Genomic DNA, 23,905 nt, shown 5'->3' on the forward strand with positions numbered 1-23,905 from the left:
AACGATTGCTTATAGTGTTTTAGGCATCCACAACCTATGCCCAACGATAGTCTAGCGTATGCATAACGTGGGAGCGCATCGTTTACGATTACGTGACGTTTGCTATCCATTGACTGCCACTAAACGATTTTAATAAACGGCTGTCACTCGGCTATTGTTTTTTGATGCTGGTGCTCGGTAATTGAAATCGTTTCCATTGAACGAGTTAAATTGCTTCCACTGGACTATTGAAATGATTTAATAACAATGCTTGGTTATCCTTGGACCCACTCTGGCGAGCAGCTCGTCGAACATCGCTGGGGGCATTCGCAGGAAGTTGATGAAGGATGCATGGTCCTCGTTCCGGAGTTCCACTATGAGCTGGTCATATATGCCGTAATGGCGTCGCCACCCAATCCATGGTCTCACCCAGTTCCTTCTCCTCCGTTCACGTCTTCTTCTCCCGGCTCTATTGGCATGCAACTGGTGCAGTGTCAACTCGATGAGGTCATGTTGATGTTGGAGGACAGGTAGGTATTGTCGTCTCAGCCTTGCCGTATCCTCCATCTCTCGGAATGACATCGACATGTACTCACCACGAAATCTAAAAAAAAGACGGGGTCTTCCTGTGAAGGCCCTTTTATTATACCAATTTCCCTAATCGCTGTGAATACGTCATTCTACGTCAGCTATTTGTTAGAAACGCATTCAGTAAGTTATGTGGTCGTCTTGAAGACGTAAAATACGTCTACATACTTATTTGTTCGTAGGACATGCTCTACAACTAATTCCCAAGCACATTACTCATAGATTATAAATAAGTCACAGGTTCCCTAAACATTACTTTGATGTGTTTCGATGTATGAGAAACTTTCTAGTAGTGCGTTGCGAGCTGTGAACAACGTTCGTGTAGCGTGCTTATAAAACGTTACCTATAGTTTATGAATAAGTTTCGGGTACGCAAATGTTACCTCAACGTGTTTCCACATATGAGTAACATATAAATAACGCGTCAATGATCGCATAACGTGCCTAAACCTTATGGTCAGCGTAGCGGAAGGTGCGAGCCAAACGCCGAGAATGTCGTAAAATTTTAAGCATACGAAAATTTGAGAAAAACCACAAAGTTCAACGATTAAAGCCAGCGTACAACGACTTATGGCAGTGTTTTTCAGCGTGCTCTTAACGTATACAAAACGTATTAGACATGTGCCAGCGTATTAGGCAAATTTTTCATAAATCGGCATAGGTTGGCTAAATCGTCAAGGTGTGACAGCCCCTTAACAGAGCAGTTATAGAAGAATAATCTCTGAAAATTTCAAGGCTCTAGCATTAATATTTAAAAAGTTGTGGGAGTTTAAAAGTAGCCGTTCATTTTGTGATGCTCGCAACGACTATAAAAATAGGGCCACAACCACATTTTCAACCCTCAATATGTCAGAGTTGACCGCATCTATGGACCTAAAATTTTACGCAGCTTCATTTTGATATCTGGGAACTATTTTATGAAAGTTTAAAGTAAATCTGAGGGGGTCAACTGGGAACATTTTCTTAAATTTGGTGATTTCAGATGGAATGACTCCAAGGGGTTTTTCCTTCTTGCACAAATGCCGTGTTAACGTGTATAAACAGCTTATCATGATGTTTCGTGGGGCAAGCCTACCGGAAGTAATTATAAACTACAAACACATACCATCATATTTTTAAACAGTCACTGTTTAACATGAAACTGAAATGGAGGAAACCTGTGGTGTGTTCAGTTACCAAGCAGTTAGTTATCGTTTGCCCAGCCAGCCATTCCTTGTAAACGGTTTCGATTGGAGTGCTTGCTTGAGTGCTTAAACCATTTGGTGAGCGCTCTACAAGGGATTGTTAACTGAAAACACTACAGACGTTACTGAGACATTATATGGGCCAACGGTACATTTACTGTAATCCATATACCCCAGAGAGGATCATAACATGACCCTTCCTGTGGGTGTGGCAGTCAAATAAAATACTGTTACGTTTATGGGGATATCGGGGGGGAGGGGGAGAAGGTAGATATTACCTGAGAACAGACATAAATGCATAGAGTAGTATGTTCCATGTAAGAGTAGCTACAGCTAGCCCATCTTGATGTGATTAAGTAGGGAAATGTTAGCTTAAGGATAATCTTGTTTGAATGTGCACCATACAGGGGATGGTGCATGGTAATAATTAATTAGGGATTAAGGGAAGGAGAGGAGGAAGAGATTGGGACCATACTCTGTGCAGAGCGTTGTTGCTGCTTAAGCAGTCTCCTTGGCAATTGGGCACAATCCCAGAGGGGTCGCCACTTCGACACAGTATACCAGCATGCTGGCACTCATTTTCCCGACCTCGGAAGGATGACAGGCCGAGTTAACCTCACCGAGTATTAATTCAACAGCTGAGCAGGATTTGAACTCAGGACCCTCGGATCCAAAGCCAGCCACCCTGACTATTAAGTCAACACCAGGCATATTAAGGTAAGAGTTATACGTATAACCCCATGTAATGTCCCACCGGGTAGAACCAGCGGCATTGGACTCTGCCAGGCAAAGGGGATGGTGGGGGGGGGGAGCTATGGATGCCTCCAGGAGCAGAGTTATGGATATCTCCAGGGGGAGAGTGTTGTTCAAGGGGTGAGGGGAGGAGCCTGAATCATGCTGGTGTGGTGCGTTTCGCGGAAGAACGACTGAGGAGAGCTCGTGAAGGAGATAGTGTGCCGTGGAAGAAACTGTTGCTCTGTTCGTCCTGCCTGCCTGCCTGCCTTGCCACAATCATCATCCCTGGTTCCTGCCATATGCTTTTGTCTCTCCTGTCATCTCCTCATCGCCTGCTCATCTCCTCGTCACCTACTCATCGACCAGCAGCTGAAGTCACCCAGTTCTTGTTCCCTTTCCCCATCTGTGATTTGAGTCCGGAGTGAGGTGCTTCAGATTTCTGTAGGTTCATTTCTCATCATATAAAATGATTAATTATCTATTCTGTGTTCCCACTTTCTTCCCCAACTCAACCCATCGTCGTATCTCTCCGTTGGTCGATCTTTCCTCGTTATTTGTTTCGGGAATAAACCCGTTGGTTTTAAAAGATTTAAGAGCCTCGTGTGCTTCTCCTCACAACTGCACGCATGTGCAAAGCCGCCATTAATCAAACGCTGGTCCAGGGGAGTAAAAGCCAGTTTGGTCCATCCATCCAGCGTCGGTCTTAATCGGCGTGGACACAACAATATATTATTGGCTCGATTCTTCATATGCAAAACAGAGTTAAATAATAATCCTAGATACGATCTTTGCACACATATCTAGCCACAGAACAGCAGAGCACAGCACAACAGAGCACAGCACACGACGCACCCTGAAGGCTGTAGAGCATCGCCCATAGTCACCAGTAGGGGCTGGGTGCTAGGTGCTAGGTGCTATCTGGAAGAGGCAGGTAACGGAACAGTAAGAGGTAAGCGTAACAAAGCGTAGCAGGAAAGGGGTTAGTTGTGGCTTGGAGGACGAAAGGTGCTTGTTTGTGGAGGTGTTAGGTATAAAGGGGTGTGCTGTAAGCGAAGGGGCACGGATTGTCGGCTTGGCAGCACGTTTTGGAAGATGCATTCGCATATGTGTATGCAGGCGACGTTGTGGAGGATTCATGGGCATGTACCATGCGCTATGCACCATACACCATGCACCATGCCTCGATGAAGGGGAGGATCTTGTGGAGGATGGATGGCAGGGGAAGCTCTGTAAATGACAGTCATGCATTGTTCATTATTGGGTGGGAGCTCCATGCTGTGCACAAAGCACAGGGAGAAGAGGGAGAAGAGGAAAAAGCACAACAGCCTATAGGCGTTCAGTGCACCGGTGCGCCGGTGAGTGAACGAGTGGCAGAAGTGGCATTTTGCACAGCAGAAGTGTTAGACGGAACCTGGGCACCTGGAGGCGGTCAGCACCAGTACGTGCACATGCAATTTTTGCAACTTATGTAACTGAGAAGCTGGACTTCGCTCTCAGTTTGTTCTCTGTTTGTTCTCGGTTCGCTCTCGCTTCTTAAACCGTTGCTTAAAGAAGGAGGCATTCCATATTGCTTGGCGCTTTCACGCTTTGTGGCTTCGCAGCTTCACAGGTTCGCATCACAATGCGCACCTTCGGAGCTTTGCATCTTTGTAGGACGAAATATTAGCTCGAAAGATGAGTTTCAGTAGATCGCAGCAAGGAAGCTGCTTTGCTACTTACGACGCTCTGATTCATCAACAGGTCATTTACAAGTAATTCGGCGCAAGGCACCCCCACCATCGTGCTGTGTGCTGTGTAGTGCGTACACACTTTGCTTGATTTGACTGACTTGTGTGCAATGACAGGTATGTCGCAAAAGCACAACAAGGTTGGCACAAGTGCAAGCTATGCAAAGCACACCGACTTGTTTTTTGTTGCATTTTGCGTTCAACATTCATCATTCAAGACTGCGCCAGCCGAAGCCCCAAGCGCAACAGTATCGTCATGCCTGAGGTTCAAGGCTCAGGGAGGGATTCTCAGGGAGGCACATTTGGTCATTGAATTCATCCACCAATTATTTTTGAGGTCAAATTTGTTTTATGGATTTTGCAAGAATCATGCTCTGTATGACGTTCGTTCTTGTTTGTTTGTTTGTGTGCAGGATATCATGCTTGGTTAGGGTGATAGGCTTGGGATCTGAAGATACTGAGTTCAAATCCCACTTGGCTGTTAAATTAATACCAGGTGAGGTTAACTCTGCTTGTTATCCTTCTGAGGTAGGCAAAATGAGTGCCAGTTTGCTCGTATCTTGTGTCAGAGAGGTGACCTGTCCAGGATTATGCCCAATAGCCAAGGAGACTGCTGAGGCAGCACCAATGCTCTGCACAGAGTATGGTCCCAATGGAATGGAATGGAATGGTGCAGGATATCTCAAAAAGTTGTGGATGGATTCAGAAGAAATTTGGTGGGCAGGTTGGGTGAGTGACATGGATGAAGTGATTAGATTTTGGTAAAGATCCAGATCAGGCTACTCGAAATTTTTAAGTGATTCTTCACCATTGAGAGATAGGGCCAAAATTGATGTTACACAATATCTCAAAAAATTGGACAGATTCGGACAAACCTTAGTGGACACATTGGGTGTGTGACAATGAAGAATTGTTTCAATTTTGGTGGAGATCCCAATCCAGATCTGTTAATTTTTAAAATTGTTCTTCATTATTGAGAGATTGGGCCAAACTGATATATAGCATGATATTTTAAAAGATTATTGGGTCTGATTTGTTGTACTGGTTTTTAAGTGATTCTTCAACATTGAGAAATGGGGCCAAAAACGAGAAGGATTGACAGACTGAGAGCTCCTTCACGATTCTGTGTGGTGCTGGTGCATGGCCGTTATTAATTGGTGGAGTGTTCCATATGGTTGATTCTGATAACGAGCGAGACTGCAACACGCTAACTAGTTCCGTGACCCAGCCGAATAGGTTGGTGTGGCCGGCGGACTAACTTCTTCGAGGGACGAGTGGCTGCAAGCTGTGCGAGATGGAGCAATAACAGATGTGTGATGCCCTTCGATGGCCACACGCGTGCTACACTGGACGGGCCAGCGTGTCCCTTGCCCTTCACCGACAGGCTAGGGTAAATCGCTGAGTCCCATCTGTGATTGGGACTGGGACTTGAGACAGTTTCGCACAAACGTGGAATTCCCAATAAGTGAGAGTCATCAGCTCATGTTGATCAAGTCCATTCCCTTTGTACACATCGCCTGTCGCAACTACCATCACTACTATAGCATGACATTTCAAAAATGTTTTGGGTCCCATATGTTGTACTTGAACAGGCATTGCATGGCAGAGCTATGCACTCTATCGAGTGGCCATTCTAGTTCCACGCATAATATGTAGATGGGCCTAGAGGTACGCATACTCACCTCTAAGCTGTCTAGAATGGGTTTGAATCTCGGTCCAGCTATAAACTTTCATCCTGGTGTTTCACAGGCAGGATGATTCATCAATGTGTGTGCCATCCCTCAGTTGGACGTTAAACTGGGCTTCCCGTCTGCTGACATTGGTTGGTGGACGTTAAAGATCCCATGGTGTCCTTCGTGAAGAGTGGGGGAGTTATCGCCGGCACAAAAACAAATCTCAATTGACTTCCTGAATCTTTGTAGGAATCCAACCAGGATTGTAGCCTAGTAACTGCTTTGGCAGCACCAACACTGTGATGAGGATGAGGATGGAGGAGGAGGAGGAGGAGGATGGAGGAGGAGGATGATGATAGAGGAGGATGGAGGAGGATGTTGAGGATGAGGATGATGTAGTAGTAGTAGTACACTCTCTCCTTACTTCAGGAATCCAATTCAAGACCAGAAACTGTAAGATGAGCAAACTATGATCGAGATCTTCTGACAATTGAAACATTGAATGGTTAAGATGAAATGAATGAAGAAGTGAACGAGTGTGAGATTATACTTACATTGGAGATTGGAGGGAGGGTAAAGCCTGCTTTTTTAAACATTCCTTTGGAATTTCCCAGGCTATTTCTTGAGAAGAAGTAGTGTGTAGTACGAATCCCAACATCTTGTTCATACCCTTTGATTATTGCTCCATTCATTCTGAAAAAACAAACAAAGGTAATTTTTTTATCCTCTATAACTCGGGGGGGTCTACATAACTGGTGTTCAGATACTCATGCATGGTAAAAAAACAAAACAAAAAAACCCAATTAAATGCATACCTCAAAGATGCTCCAAAAGCTCAAAAGCATACTAGCACAACAGATGCTTTTGTTGGAAGGTTTTCTCAGCTTGCGTCAGTAATAGTGTGGTATGAAGTGTAATCCCATAGGATTTGAGTGCTAAAATTAATTTTTTTGTATTTTCAGTTTGATTTGGAGTCTAGATGTAGAAAAATGATGGGGTTCAAATTTTCCTGTCCCTATATCTCATTCTGGAGCCCCCCTGTCTTCTGAGAACCCACCCCATCCAGAACTGAACTCATGTCTATCAACGCTGATTATGAACCAATTTTAGTAATGTTGTTTTATTTTGAGAAACTTTTGGAATATGTGAATGCTGTTTTTTTTTCTGTTTCAGATGAGACATTTGACTCATCATGTCAAGCAGTGTGTGCATCATCTGTTTTGAGGGTGCTGCCTCAAGCAAGAGACTGGTGAATAACCCAAATATGATTGAAGATCTAATTGTTTGCTGTAATGAACGATTATTTATCTTTGGGACAGCTTGATATGAAAGAACTTGGTGACCGATTAGGTAGCTTGAATGAAGTGGAGTGCAAATCTGTGTTATCATATTGAATGTCGGAATCCCATTGTCAACAAGAGCATGATTGAAAGGCTCAGAGCCTGGCCACGGAATCATTGCTGAGCGCAATCGACGAGAGAACTGGATACGGATCCTGGCCCATAACAGTTTTATCACTTTCCCAACAGCCGGTTTGATCAACTGTTCGCTGATTGAATACGGTTTTCCAGATCTGGCGATGAGCAATGACAGCTTATACGACGCTTCCAGTCCTTTATCCACGAGCTTGTGGCTGGCTTTGAACATTGTCATTACCGTGGATTGCTTCTCAAATTTCTCTTTCAGCGATTGGAAATAGCTCACCTCTGCGCGAGCCTTATCACTGTGCTTTTTACTCAGGTGCTCGCTCAGTCGAGATGGTTTCATTGCTTCATTGGACAGCGCGATACCACACAACAAACACATCGGTAACTGCGTGTTCGTCAGGGATGGAATGAATCCATACTTGATGTATTCAACGGAATACTGACGACACTTTTTCTTTGAGGCCGACATCTTGAAGCTTTTTTGAATCACGAAATCAATACGCCAAGATGTCGAAAGACTAACACCAGTGATAAGGCCAAACAATAATTATATATTTCTGGTCTCTGGTCAGTGCGTGCATCGATTTTCACCCTGCGTGTCAAAAAAAAAATGTTCTTCACATTTCCAACGGTAGTTACAACAGCGCGTGCCTAAAACACAATCCCGCGCCGCCTCAGTACTCGCGCCTCGCTGGGAATTGCGCTGCCGGATCATAACACATGTATATGGTATTCACACCATGTGCGTATTAAAAAAAAAAAACACTCACTTGCATTGTTGGTAAACAAGTCTGTAATATGCTTGAATAACTTAATGATTTTCAGAATAAATACATTTTAAAATGTGTTCATGGTTTACAAAAAGGCCTACCTGTCCCATTGCCTGTCATTAATTTCTCTCTGGACAGCGCCACGGCAAACGAGGAGGACCGCAACGGGCATTGTATGGCCAATTTGCCGAATGGCGCCGGGTAAACTGTTCAGACTGCAGGAAGCCCAATGAGCGCTCCTAATCGCCGCTGCTCCTCTAAATTGCCAGTGCCCCCCAAATCATTGCCAGCGCCCCCCTACCACTCGTGGAGTCTGGAGCGCCCCCATGAAAGTTCACAGCGCCCACTGGGGGGCGGTAGGAACCACTTTGAGAACCACAAACCTCGAGGGAAGAATGGGATTGAAGATAGTGTGGGAGTTCATTCCAAAGGTGGGGAAAAAAAAAAAAGAGTAATGAAAGTGTGAAGGTGAGGAGTGATTCGTGACATTAGTAGTTTTACCAGAAGGGGGTTGCTGGCGGACGTTGAGCACCCTGCAGAAATATTCCGGGGACATATCACAGACAGAGCAGGGGGGGGGCGAGACCAGAGAGGAGACGGTAGAAGCCAGAAAGACCATTGACCTGCCAGCAGTGAGAAAGTGAGAGGCCCAAAGACTCAGCCTCACCACGTGAGATACCAATGATCTAAATGCCTTGGTTTCCACAGCGTGAAGCCAAGAAAGGTGAAAGGCAGGAGCACCAACCCAGAGGGGAGAGCAGTATTCCATCAGGCTGTGGACGAAAGCTTTGTATGTTGTCAGGAGCTCAAGTGGGCCGAGAAAGGACTTTGCACGACGGAGGATTCCCAGTCGGCTGGAAGGGGGGCTGGCTTTGGAGGCGAGGTTGGAAATGTGGCTTTCCCAGGAAAGATCATGGCAGATAATGTGACCCAGAAGTTTGAATGAAAGGACTTCTTCAAGAGGATTGTTGAGAAAGTAGTAGATGGGGGGGGGGGTTCCAGATGGTCCTTTCGGAGAGGCATCATGAGAGTGTGAAATTTGTCGGGATTGAAAGATATGTTCCACGTGTTGCACCTGCCTGTGATTTTATCCAGATCTGCAGAGAGCAAAGAAGCTGCTGCTTGCCGATCTGAGGGATGACAGATGGTATGGCAGAGGGTCGAGTCATCAGCAAAGAGATAAAGAGGATTTTTCAGAGAGTCAGAGAGATCATTAATGAAAACGAGAAAAAGAACAGGGCCCAGAACGCTGCCATGAGGAACTCCAGCCTGGACAAGAAGAGGGGATGAGAGAACTTCATTAAAGGCCACATGTTGGCTGCAACAGGAGAGGAAGTGGAGATGGCCTTGGATACCATAGGAAGAGAGTTTGGTGAGCAGGGCAGGGTGCCAGACAGTGTCAAAAGCACAGAATATGTCTCAGGATATGGCTCTTATTTCATGTCTGGCATTAAGGACCTCCATCCATTGTTGGGAGAGCAGAAGCAGCATATCCAGGGTAGAGTGACCTGGTCTGAAACCAAATTGATGATCAGAAATTAAGCCATTGGAGAAGAGGATGAATTTAATGTTTAAAGTGATGATGGATTCCATAACCTTGCTGATGATTGGGAGAAGGCCGATTGGTCTGTAGTTGCAGGGATTTTCTTTGGCACCTTTTTATGCAGAGCGGTAATGTTTGCTGATTTCCAAGCAGATGCCAGATGACCTTGAGCAAATGAGAGGGTGAATAGAACAGAGAGAGGATGAACAAGAGCAGAGGAGCAGGTTTTTAGGACATGTGGGCTGATGGCATCTGGACTGGTTGCAGAATCTGAGTCGAGATTTGACAGCAAGCTCTCCACCTTGTCAGGAGAAAAGGACACAGAGTCCAGGGACAGTTGGGTGCAACTGGGTAAGGTGGGTACAGAAAGCGATGGGTTTTGGACACAAGATTTCGATGCAAACACCGAATTTAGGCATTCAGCCCTTTTACGTGCGGTGTTAGCAGTGTGGCCATTTGAGGTAAGGGAGGGGATGTAGGGGGAACATACACCAGAAAAAGATTTGATTAGATGCCACCAGGATTTGGAGGAGGGAGAGAGGTTTGAGAGTTCAGACTTGAGATTAGAAAAATGTTGTTTTCTGGCTCTCCTGAGGGTAGATACACATTTGTTCTGAGCTTTATGGAAGGAACTGAGATTACCCTCAGTTGGGTTTGCTTTCCATGAGGCAAAGGCAAGTTGTTTCAGGACAACTGGCTCGCCACAAGCTTTAGTGAACCATGGGCGGGAGTAAAGGTAGGACAACTGAAGACGAGAGCGGATAAATCTGTGCATGAGAGAGAGCAAGTTTCTTTGAAAGAATTCCCAGGAGGAGTTGATGTTGGAGAAAGTAGCGATGGGAGACCAGTCTCAAAGCTTGATGGTTGCTTGAAGGCCCTGCCAGTTCGCCTGATTGAAATTCCAGACTCAACTGTGCTGAGGTGATTCTCAAATAACAGCCAGAGAGATATTTACTTTGACAACATGGGGTCAGAAGAACTGATTGGAGCGGATGAATAATAGCAGATATTTTGAGGGGAATTTCTCAAAATCAGATCCAGAAGAGATGTTAGTGCCGTTGGTTGAGATCCGGGTCGGAAAGTTGACTGATTGAGTCAGTCCCAATGAGTCGCAGAAGTATTTTGCTGAAGTGCCATGGCAGGTGAGAGAGAGGTACCCACACCCAACCAACTGGCATGATGGCAATTGAAGTCACCATACATGAGGAAGAGAGTGTTCGGATGAGAGGATAGAAGTTGGTCTATGTTTTCGGATAGTGAGGTGTAAATGGAGTCATCACTGTTTGGTGGATGGTGCAGCACACATATAAACATGAGGTGGGAGTCGAGGGGAAGCTGTAGCCAGAGGTATTTCTGGGGGTGTGGGGAAGTGTATGGAGAGTAAGGAATCGAGTCTTTGATGAAGAGAGCAACTCTTCCACCAGGACGAGCCTCAGGTCTGTCGTTCTGGAGGAGAGAGTAACCAGGGAGAGATACTAGGGAGTCAGAGATGTCTTGAAGGGGGAAAGTTTCTGTTAGGCAGATTATGTCTGGTTTGTCAGTTGCAACCTGTATGGAAAGATATGTCAGTTTTGAGCGAAGGCCCCGGATATTTGAGGCGCACACTGTTCAGGAAGAGTTTGAGGAGGAGGTTTTGGGTGCAGGGGAGGTACTCATTGGTACTCATTGGAGAACCAGATATAAAAAAATTGTGTGAACCCCTGGCTATAACGATAATCACATTGAAGGGAATTCATAACACTGTGCTCTATCTGGCTTACAGCCTTCAGCAATACAACTTAATCGTGGATAAAGAAAAATGAACGCAACACAGGTGTTTTTTTTTTAATCACGTGGCTTCATGCACATACCTGAACACGTAGTCATGTGCATCAATGTTCTTCCCCTGTGCGGATTTACGCAAGATGCCTCCATTCCCCACAACGGCGCAAGTGATGCAGTGTTTATCCTGAGGCTGCTTGGTGGGTGGCCAGTCAAGAAGAACTCTGTTTTCCTTTTCTTTAAGCAGCAGGAGAGCCTCGGAGATATCTGCACAGATAATGAAATGGCATCCTGTTTGTCAGAAAATAAGCCACTCTCATCGGCACCCAATATTTATCGAAAGTACACATACTCAACCATGCCAAGCATTCGGTTTTGGAAACACTACTCATATTGTATAGTTCATTTGGACATTCAGAGTCAAGAAGTATCACATTTAGCCAAGTTATAATGACTGGAGTAAAACCACCTGTGTTAACCTTGAATCAGTTTGAGGGCATTGCCATGATGTTCCACAATTCGAAAGAACTAATATTGAGCTTATTCTGAACAGGGCACTCTATGAAGAAGATGTGGTTAATCTACAGGTTGCATAAACATCATTTTTAAGGTATCGTGCCAATGATGGAATGCTCCCTTATCAATAAATACAATGACTCATTGCCAACCCAAATAGGGTTGGGATTTGAACTTAAAATGAGCTTACAATGGAGAAGCACAGTCAGTTGCACCAATGCAGAACCCAACCAAACTAAACACTCTAACTGTCTAACATATCACAGAAACAAACAGGAATGCAATGTCTATTGTACAAGAGATTAGCATTGAAAATCAGTTAAAATTGGAGCAAAAAATAAATTAATTGTTCTCATTGCTGTAACGAATGGAAGAACCGACTCGATGGATAGCAAAATAGTCTGGTTATTGTCAGGTTTTATTGACAGCCTGGACAAGGGAAAGAGCAGGACGAGTTACTGTATATAAATAAATTAGAGAGGCAACAATTAAATTGTGATTCAAGGAGACTTTAACTGAGCGTAAATATGGTAGTGTATGACTGAGAAAAGCAAATGTGAAGGAAAGTCTATGGATCTCATACAGGTTGTTATTCAACTCATTTTGTTCAACTAAAGGACATGCAGCAGGTTCTAAGGCAGATTTTGAGGGGATAACACAGGAACTTAAAAAAATTAACTTGATCTTGCAGTGTCAGAACAGGGACGTACAGTATAAGAAAGTGGCAGATGTTTAATATATCCTCGGAAGGGGACAACAACAATTATTGATTCCAGCCAGAAGCAAAGGTGAGGAGCACTTTGATCCGGTAACAAACAAAATGGTCCAAAAATAACTGCAAAATATTCAATCCAAGATCTAGAATAAACAGATTCCATCATTGGAACAAAGTTTGTGCCTCATGTAGTCCATGTGGAGTCATTCCTTCGTGAAATCACTGCACTGTGTGGGCTCTTCTGATATTGCCATGAGGGGGAGAGCTGAAAGGTGGTAAATTAAGAATCAATTGTATATGTTTTGTGTCGATTTAAAGTTGACCTGTGTTGACTGACTAAATCTGATGAGTCTCATGGCAATGATACTGCCTTGAATCCAGTGTTGATCATTGTTAAGCTATCATGCAATGAACCTTTCACTCATTAATTTTATTGCTAGCTTCTAAAAATTATATAATATACATCAATTCGATCTGAAAAGATGGGGAAGATGTAGTGCACCTACACCTATGAGCTATCGAGCCGAGGTTGGATTCCAGACCAAACTATAAACTGTTTGATTGATGCTTTGCAGGCAGGATGTTGGGTGTGTGATCCAGACAAATTGATTCAATTTTGGTGAAGATTGGGATCTTGATACGAGAATGTGTTTTTTTAACTTCTAAAGTGATTCTTCAGCACCGAGAGATGGGTCCAAACCGATATATATAGCATGATATTTCAAAAGGACCAATTATGACAAAACTTGGTGGATGAGTTGGGTGGGTAACAAGACCAAGCCAATTCGATTTTGGTTCAGGTCCAGGTGCAGATCCAGCCTATCAGTGGGTTACAGAACATAAACTGTTCCGCCTGATGGAGGTATGTGCTCTACCGAGTTCCGTTCCAGTTATTTAATGTGCCTCCCTCCTATGTTTATTTATCCATTTCATTGAACGTTATTTTTCATACCTTTTATGCATGTGGTTGTTGCAATCTATCGCTTCACCGACCACGTGCGTATAAATTACCAGCAGGCTTGCCGCAAGTTACATTCTCGGCATGTCCAACCAAACTGAGAACTATGACCTTCCCCGAGCCACCATTTGGTTGGTGCACTACAGGTTAAATTAAAGCCTCCATGCTCAGGCCATTTTGCAGTGCGTTGACTCCGGCACCACTACTTTTGAGTCTGTGTAGGACTCGACCGGGCTTCCGTTGCACTGCTTTCTCTAGGTATTGATAAAGATCTGACAATTCAGTTCCATCTAACATCTCAGATAAGAAATAGCATGGTGCACATCGTTATGTTTTAGTTGTTGGATTTGTTTTTGTTGTTTGAGAGGAATTTGTTTCAGAGTAGTTCATTAATAATGAGACTCCACTGTACAATTTGCTTAATGTTCAGAGCAATCACCAACCATCAGCAATCTGTGAGATTTTAGCTTACATTGTCATTTTCGTTTTGGTTATTGTCACAAACTTGGAACATACCTGAGAATTTGCGGCCCTCCCATCCCATACTGCGCTTGTGTGGCACAAGACGAGCATATACCTCAGGGGTGGCATGTCGCGACCACAGAAGGACAGGCACTGAGGGCAGGAACTTGCCACCGGGCCAATCAAGCTTCTCAAGTCGATTTTGTAAGGGCGTAGGGCACTGAACAGAATGAAAAAAATAAGCCTTCTTTAAATACTTGTCAACCATTACCCATTCAATCAAATAATAATCAACAAAGCCTTGAAGCCATCAATCATTGTAATACAAAAGATCACTGACGATTACATTTGTCCCTCCCCTGACATCCCCCATCCTCCCTCCACTTATTACTTAAGAAATCTAAAGATGTCGTAAGTATATTGATGACTTCCGTCATCTGTTTGTGTGTTTGTTTGTGTGCGTGTTTGTTTGTAGGCACGATAACTCGAGAACGGAAGAAGCTACCAATGTCAAATTACACCACGTGATTCAGGAGGGTGATGGCTCGTGCTGATTATATTTTGGTCAAAATCGGTCAAGGTCACAGTGAGGTCAAACATTCGATTTTTGATGGTTTGGTACAGAATCATCGTAGAAACCTCTGGTTTGCGTCGCTACCTTTTCTCGAGACAGCTTTGATTAGACAAGGTCAGAGGTCAAGTTGAAGATTTCGTAAGTACCAGTCTATGACTGCTTGTTTATTTGCTTGTTTGATTGTTTCTGCTCAGGAAATTGTCACCTTGGTATTTGATACATTGTCAACTTAATGCACATGCTCAACTCTTGGAGTAAATTGAGTGGACGTGAGTTGGAGTTTGTAAAATAAATGACATTCAACAGGCAAATGTTTAGAGTTTTGACAATTCGATGACTACTACTTCTTTCAATGGTCCGAATTATTCCTAACTTCTTGTGGGTTCAGCAAGGGAAAGTTTTTGCCCCAAGTATTTCCGGAACCGGCTGGCCAGACCTGGCATTCAACTGAAGGTGCATGGATTTGACAGCCAGAGCTCTCCAACTCTTTCAGGAAAGACACTGTGAGATCTTCAATGTCCTCAGCTTACGTCCTTCCGATGGACAATGCATACACTGAGGCATCACCCTGCATCGGAAATAACAGGGCGGTAGCTGTGGCAAGAATCAAACCCAGGCGAAACAGGTCAGAGGAGAATGAGCATACCTCAAGGTTTGAATTGTATATGGTTGAATTGGCTGATTGGACAACTTCATTTAGAATTTCTTCCTACTTCATTCTCTTCTCCCATTGAGATTAGGGATGAATGGAGGAATGGATGATGGGAATGAGTCGATGTAATTGAATCTGGAGTGTGTGGACTTCAAATTTATAGGAGTGTATAGTGTGAAGTGGGTGTGAAATTAATGAAGAGGAAGCACACAATTCTACTGGGATGAATCCCCATCTTAGAGATTGGTAGATAGGGGGATTCATCTGTTCTGAAATATTGAAGCCGTGATGGTACTTGTGCTGACAGAAGCAAGAATAAAGAATAATAATTATAATAATTGCGTGCAAACGTATCGTGAACAGCTGGCAGTATAGCATAGTGGTGAAGACATACTGGACCTGGTGCCTCCTTCACGTTTGAACAGGTCAGGTCAGGTATGGGAGCATGTGCCAGAACAGCGCGTCGCTGCGTCCACTTTCCGCCGGTACTCCAGGGGCCTCCGTCTGGCCATCCCCCAGGCAGATGCCAGGCCCATCCCCATCTCCTTGAGATGATGGTCAACCTGCTGCAACTATGAGGCACGTGGTCGGCCCACTGGCCTCCTCCACTCATGAGACTCCCTCGCTGAGAGAATCTGGTGAGCAGGATCAGCGTCAGGAAAACGAGCCACATGTCCATACAGCCGCAGTTGACGCTCACGGACTATGCAGGTAACAAATCTCATCCGAGTCTCTCTCAGCAACCGCTCGTTGGACACAAAATCCGACCAGCGATAGCCAAGGATTCTCCGAAGAGACCTGGTACCAAAAAAATTAAGTCTCCGTCTCAGATCCTTGGTCAAAGTCCAAGTCTCGCACCCATAGAGCAAGACTGGAAGTACCAAGGACCTGAAGACTCGGACTTTCGTCCTCCCGCACAGGTACCGGCAGCGCCACACCCCATGATCCAGTGAATCCATGACTCCCCAGGCCCGACCCAGACGTCTATTGACCTCCGGCTCACATCCTGCGGAGACATGAATATCACTGCCAAGGTAAGTGAATCTATCCACGACCTCAACATCCTCACCACAAACAGACACAGACAGGACAGCAGCATCCAAGATGTCACCGAAAGCCTGGATCTTAGTTTTGACCCAAGAAATCCGTAATCCCAACGGCTCAGACTCCTCATTCAGCACCTCGAGGGCCCCCAAGAGGATGTCTAAAGTCTCCGCAAAGATGACTGCATCATCTGCAAAATCAAGGTCCGAGATCTTGACATCGCCAAACGATGCACCGCAACTTGATCTCTCAGACATCCTCCCTAAAATCCAGTCCATACAAGTGCTGAAAAGTGTGGGGGCAAGTACACATCCCTGACGGACTCCAGTAACAACTAGAAATAAGTCAGAGATGGTACCACCACACTTCACAGCACTCTCAGTACCAGAGTAGAGTTCAGACATCAGATCGATCAGTTTCGGCGGCACCCCACGAAGACCAAGAATCCTCCAGAGGACATCCCGATTCACTGAATCGAACGCTTTACAGAGATCAACATAGGCTGCAAGCAGCCCCTGCCGAAACTCTCGTCTGCATTCGGTGAGGACACGAAGTGCAAGGATACGGTCAATCGTTGACCTCTTTGGTGTAAAGCCTGACTGCTCTGGACGCTGGTGCTCAAGCAGATGGTGGCGAACCCTATCAAGAATTATCCGAGCAAAGACCTTGCCCAGCACTGAGAGCAGCGTCACCCCTCGGTAGTTGTTGCAGTCTTGGCGATCACCCTTCCCTTTCCAGAGAGGGACAACAAGGCCCCTCTTCCAGTCAGTTGGGATGATGCCTGTGTTCCAGGCAGAGCACAAAACTGCATGCAACGACACGAGTGCAGCATTTCCACCAGCCTTGAGAAGTTCAGCATGGATGCCACAGATCCCTGGAGCTTTGCCCCTATTCAACTGGTTCACCGCAGCCCGTGTTTCCACAAGCGATGGTGGACCACAGTTGATTCGAGGGTCAGCAACAGGGATTGTAACACCCTTGACGTCCAACTCGACAGCTGGGGGATCAGCCTGGTACAACCGCTCAAAGTAACCGGCCCAGCGGGCCTTCACTTCAGACTCCTCTGTCAAGAGCCTACCACTCTCTGCACGAACTGCAGTGCTCCGAGGGATGGGCTTGGATGAACGTAATGCGCGAATTCCCCTGTAAGCGGGACGAGAATCACCTGTCCACAGGTGATGCTCTACCCCCTCACAGATTCCTCGCACATAGGCCTCCTTGTCCACCCTCAGTGCACGTACAGTTTTACGCCTCAGCTCCCTGAACAGCTCAGCTCTGCCATTCAGCCTGGCCCTGCGATTCTGGTCAATGGTATCCAGTGTCCCTTGAGAGACAAAATTCTTCTTTGCCCTGCGGTGAACTCCAAGGCATCCACCAGCAACATCAAGGACCGTGGTCTTGAAGGTGCTCCACAACTCTTCAGGACCCCCCAAAGCACCCAGACCCCCCCAAGTGTCCACTCAGCCTGTTCGCAAACTCCTCAGCTACTCTCTCATCCCTGAGCTTGGCAACATCCAGCCTCGGCTGGGATGGTACCATTCTCCAGGATTTAAGGTGCAGCTTTAGAGTTGCTACAACAAGCCTGTGGTTTTTTTGTTTTTTTTTTTTTGTTTTTTTTTGTTTTTTTTTTTTGGTAAATTTTGCTGCAGCTTAGAGATGGAAAATGGAGGGCCAAACCCAAATCCAAGAACGGCACCAGAATGTGGAGAATCAGGTGAAATTGGTTGTAAGAATCACAATAGAGGGTGGTGGAAAATCACAAGTAAAACAGTGTTTTGAAGGAACTAGGTTAGAGTTGGAATGCTTCCCCTTCAGACCATCCAACATCTGTGGCAGCTGTAAGGAAAACGAGTTGATCAATTGGAAATTGTGAGGGCCCATTGAGCTGAATCTATAATCATAAGTGTGTGTGTGTGTGTGTGTGTGTGTGTGTGTGTGTGTGTGTGTGTGTGTGTGTGTGTGTGTGTGTGTGTGTGTGTGTGTGTGTGTGTGTGTGTCCTCCATAACTCCAAAACCATGAAGCCGAGCAGCCTGAAACTTTGCATGCATATTTAGGGAACTTCAAAAGAAGTGCAAGAGTAAAAATTGGGTGTTTGTATTAATTAAAATACCCCTTTTAAAGATAATTAATGGCCTAATTTAATTATTTCCCTTTTCAGTTACCTCGCTGGGGTTTGAAGCCACCATGTTTTTTGGCCTGCTCAACCATGCCTTGACTTGGAACAGGCCACAACGATTTCTTCACGATAAAGTTTTCTTTTCACTTTCCTCACTCATATTATAATATTATAATATTATGATAATTATTGAATGCCTCTTCTTCATAGTTACAAATCACTGGGTACATTGCAATGCTTATAAACACATGGAGACACTAGCGTTTGTGGCTTTATTTCATTTCTGCTCATGCCATAACCTCGAGAATCGCTTCAACTAAGCAGAATTACAAAATTTATGCTCCAGAATTGAACTTAGCATCAGTTCTCTTGCGAAAAAAAGTGTTTATTTGTCCAATTCGGACATCGCTTTGGAGTTTCCGGGTGCATAGTTTTATCGACGGCAATTGGTAACTGCTTGCCAAGCTCGGCGTTCCATTGGAGTGCTAGCTTGAGTGCTTAAGCCACTTGCCAAGTGCCCTACATTCGAATACAGTGCAGTTCGTATCCCGATCCGGATGTACAGTCGACAGTTATTACAAGGTAGAGGTACGTATACAGTACACACGCAGGTGGTACATAAGGGTAGATATGGATCTATAGGGACTCCGTTGGTGTGTGGACATACCATGCCTGTTACAGGCATCGTGGTGGAAAAGTTTCATCCTGTATCTTATGGAGGTTTTATCAGGTTTTCCTTCCTCCTCGCGACTGTTTCTAAATCAATTGGTTAACGGATGTTCTTTACAAAGGGTATATATATTTCTCTTTGTGAATTTCAAACTTTCCCCACCTCCCCTCACTCTCCCTTCCTCCTCGCTCCCCCTCCCTCCTCACTCCTTCCCCTCCACCTCCTCACTCTCCCCCTTATTTTCTCCCCCCACTCAGTATTCCGCCAGTGAAGCGACGGGAGGTATTTACTCGTGTGGACTAAAAAAACCAAACTCTCGCATGAAATCTAACAATAAAATATATTAGGAAAAACATGAGATGGAAATATTGACAATGTTTCATAGTTCAGATGATAACGTGTACTATGTGTTTAGTCAGGTGGGTCAAGATGCCTCTGTCAGGTAAAACACTCCCACACCCCATATATACACATCCTCCTCAGTATTTGTGTTTAGCATGCTGAACTTTTCTTTTTCATTTGAAATTGGCTGGAATACCATCAGCCAGATAGCCATCTGGTGCAGGCATTCAGGACACTGAACATATATGCCAGACAGAGGGTTTTATACAGAGGGTGTGTTTCTTGCCCTACTTTTTCTGCCAGAACCATCTTGCTTCTGCTTACTCGATAGGCAGAAGTATTGGTTATACAAGGATATACAAACACACAGGAAGAGGTCATTTGACCCATCATGCCTGCATTTTATCAACACTAAATTAATTAAATGTATCTGTTTATCTACTTTATATTTTCACTTTGGGGTGGGAGGAGAAGTAGAGTGGAGTGGATACTGGGACATCACCAGTCAGTGTTCGTGAGTTCTCACCGTTGACCTTGCATAAAGAGGTTCTTCTGAGCCATAAGAATCTCCAAGCCATGAACTCATTGTTTTTGGCTGGTTTTTATTTTTATCCATTTGTGTGTCACTGGGCATGGTAGGGATAATGTCATATTTTTCGTTGTCGTCAATTTGTTTCTTGGATACTCTGTGGGTCGTAAAACAAAAAAAATATCAACAACAAAAATGTAACTGTAAACTCTTATCCACCAACTTATCTGCTGCCCTTCAATGACATGAAACGGCACATGGTTCAGACTCATGCAAAATACTTATCTCGTTTTTCTACTATCTTCTTCTATCCTTGCCGGTTCTTGCTTCAGCAATATACTTATATTTTGTTTTCTATTCTTGCATTATAATTTTGATAAATCTTTTTACAACTATTGTTTTAATAGTTAATATTATTGTATGCCATGAATGCTGCTGAATGTTCTTTCTTTGATGATGTGTTTCTTCATTTATGTATATCCCATACATATTCTCCATAACAAGTACTGTATATCTATTACTAAAAGGAGCATCATCCGTCCATCTGTCTGTCACACTTTACTTTGAAGGGTAAAATTGATACCATTGGAAAGCTAATCCAATAATCGATTTACTTGGAAGACAACTTGGAACAAATAGTAGTGTCCATTTAATCATAAAAATGCCTGTTTTCCAATGGTAACATTTTTATTATTCGACAACACAAGGAACCCATTAGAAAAAAAAAAAGTGAAGGACACAGAAGGAGCACACAAAATTATATGTTGTAATACTTCTAAGCAATAGAAAAAATATAATCGTACACAGGAGCAAACAAACAACTACAGCCACAATAACAGCAACAACAGCAGCAACAACAGTAACAACTGGAAGGGCACTTTGGAGAGTGCATACCTCCGCCTCGTAATGCCTGATCCACAAGAAAATACCTGGGCCAATACATTTTTGAATCATCATGTGATATAGTATATATCTTTTTTGGCCCTATCTCTCAATGGTGAAGAATCACTTAAAAAAAATTAAATAACTATCGCATCTAAATCCAGATTTGGATCTTCACTAAAATCGAATCATTTCGTCCTTGTCATATACCGAACCTGTCTACAAAATTTCATCCGGATCCGTCCACAACTTTTTGAGATATCCTGCACACAAACAAATAAACAGACAGAAAGGGGTGAAAACATCACCTCCTTGACCTTCGGTCACAGAGGAAACAAGTAGAACAACTAGAGGTACTAGAACAGAGGTAACAACTAAAAAAATGTGTTATAAAAGATCCTTTTCGCACATTTCATTTTACATCCTCATTGAGACTCACAGATAGACATGCAATATTTTTGTGAAGTGCAACATGCTGTCCTTTAATTAAACCCACTAGCAAAGTAACAGATAGGCACAGAGGTAGGCACAACTAGTTTGTTATGAAAAGGATAACAGGATTTTTGCATCATGGTGCAAAGCATCTTTTTGGATACCATCATTATGTTGTACCTGTTTGGCATCGAGGAGATGTAGAAAATGTTAAAGAAGTAAATTCCAAGAATGATGAACACAAAAGAGTTCAGGATGAGAAGATGTTTTGTTGACATGTGACATGTACTGATGGGAACCATCTTAGTCTGAATGATGTTTTTCTCTCTAGGGGAAGTTAAAAGAAAAAATGAGGAGACTGTGCACATAACATTAGGATGTTCATTGTTTGAAACATAAAAGCCAATCATTGTGTACAATGCATTGCATTCTATCATGTACAATGGAGAGTAAATAATTTATCAGATTTATCACAACACTATATATATATATATATATATATATATATATATATATATATATATATATATATATATATATATATATATATATATATATATATATATATATATATATATATATATATATATATATATATATATATATATATACACATACACATTCGACTACCCGTGAACCCGTTGTGACAGCGGTTGCTAAAAAAAATCTTGCGCGTCAATGTGAAAAAAAAACGGAGAAAAGAAAGTCGAAGAAATTATTGTGCGTAATCTTCAAAAGATAATTTTATTTATTATTGAACATGGAAGTACAAGATCAAAATGGCGTTGTTTATTTTATGCTTAAAAATAAATCGTTCTTTGTCTATACTAAATGTTTGAGATTTTAAAATAAATCATTTCAAGAAACAAAAAAGATACGATACCGCTCCAGCGAACGATACCGCTGAGGTTGTTTGCATTGATCAAATTCTTCCGAAGAGAACTTGACTGAATCGGGATTTGATTTTTTAATAATTTTTTCGTTGCCCAATTTGAATGAAACTTGATACTGCACACTGCAGGAGAATGGTGAATAAGGTGGGCCGAAAATGTTTGCGCTATTGTGTACCGTTTTGGTTGTATTTCGGGAACATACATACATACATACAAGATGAGAGTTTTAGTTATATATATATATATATATATATATATATATATATATATATATATATATATATATATATATATATATATATATATATATATATATATATATATATATATATATATATATATATATATATATATATATAATCCAATTACCAGTCATGAGTGGAACCTTGCTGTCAAATTTTAGCCGGAACGGCCCCCAGATTGGCTGGAGAAGTCGAAATAGGAGACGGACCGACGGACCGACAGACGGTGCACGATGACAATACCTTATCTGGAATTGGAATTCCAGATAAGCTAAAAATACTGGTTGTATTCATACATTGCTGAGGAAATTTTACAGTGTACATGGAAGTGTTGACAGAAAACACTTGTATCGATAGGAGAAAATTTTACAAGTGGTCAAATGATTTGTCCATCATCGTGCTGATACGTGCAAACAAATTCCAATCAAGTCACAAATGGTTAACATATTCCTGTTAAAAATACAACCCATTGTTGACCCATTTTAATGGAAGAAAAAAACCATTTAAACCCACGTGTATTCTTCCCTTTGATTAGTTTAGGCCGGTTGTAACAAACTTCAGGTAATTACTGTATGTACACAGACTCCAGACACTCTTCATGTTGCATGTTTGTAATCTCTGGATGGGGGTATACAAGTTCTTACTTTTTGAAATTCTTATTGGCACTGTCTGAGTTAATAAGCTTCTTTTTCTCATAATTAACATTATTTGACCTTTTACACCACAAAAGTATTATTTCAAAGCAATAATCCAAAAACTATAAACTTCCAACACATCCAACACACTTTTTAAAATGGAAAAAAAAATCAGTCATTGTTTTTTCTATTTTAAAAATTACTATTACGGCATCAGTCATAAAAGCTGGAGCAATAAATAGTGTTGTAGATCTCCTATTATTTATTATTCTGGTACGGGAAAAATCTTTCTTGCATTTCATTGCATTGTTTTGTTGGCATGAAGGCATTCATTGCAAATTTGGAGACAAACATTGATTTAAGCAACAGATTTTGAAAATTCAATTTTAGTACTTTGGGTACCAATAAATAATTGAGCATCAAATTTTCCGCACCGAGATCCGTATCTGGCACCCAAGATATCTGATTTGAGCAGAACCAGACAAGCATTTTGGAAAATAGCTTTACTTGTTATACTGCTGGTACGACTCGTGTGCCTGATACGTGTTGAATTTTTCTCCACGACAAAGGATTTGCACAGTTTGCCCAGAAGTCATTCCCCCAAACCAATCTGAACTGGCACAGAATGAAGAGACCAACACAAGTCAGTTTTGGAGACATTTCTACATTTTACTACAGTACGTTTAGGAATCGACTTTGTGTATTGTGCCTATCTCCTTCAGCACAGTGCTGTCAATGCCCCCCATCGCCTTCCATGATGTTGTAGGCTTCATGGTGACTTTCTCTTTTGTCATCGACAGTTTAGAACTTCCACCGACTTGATTCAAATGGGTTTTTGAAGCAGTAACTTTGTCC

At 43.0% G+C, this 23,905-nt stretch overlaps 1 protein-coding gene across 2 annotated transcripts in view; it reads right to left on the reverse strand.

Moving 5' to 3' along the window:
* LOC147011748 (alpha-N-acetylgalactosaminide alpha-2,6-sialyltransferase 2-like) overlaps nt 1-23,905 on the reverse strand; it is a 98,152-nt gene that overhangs the window by 49,194 nt on the left and 25,053 nt on the right. For both annotated transcript variants that reach the window (XM_085857960.1, XM_085857959.1), the window contains exons 2-6: nt 21,461-21,607; nt 19,964-20,123; nt 14,093-14,258; nt 11,477-11,654; nt 6,441-6,579 (exon numbers count right to left, since the gene is read on the reverse strand). In XM_085857960.1, coding sequence (XP_085714086.1) covers nt 6,441-6,579; nt 11,477-11,654; nt 14,093-14,258; nt 19,964-20,123; nt 21,461-21,582 — 765 coding nt within the window. In that variant the 5' untranslated portion in view covers nt 21,583-21,607. The remainder of the gene's footprint in view (nt 1-6,440; nt 6,580-11,476; nt 11,655-14,092; nt 14,259-19,963; nt 20,124-21,460; nt 21,608-23,905) is intronic.

This window comes from Eptatretus burgeri, chromosome 15, assembly GCF_056783735.1.
Source record: "Eptatretus burgeri isolate ZD-2024b chromosome 15, Ebu_testis_v1, whole genome shotgun sequence".
Classification (NCBI taxonomy): Eukaryota; Metazoa; Chordata; class Myxini; order Myxiniformes; family Myxinidae; genus Eptatretus; species Eptatretus burgeri.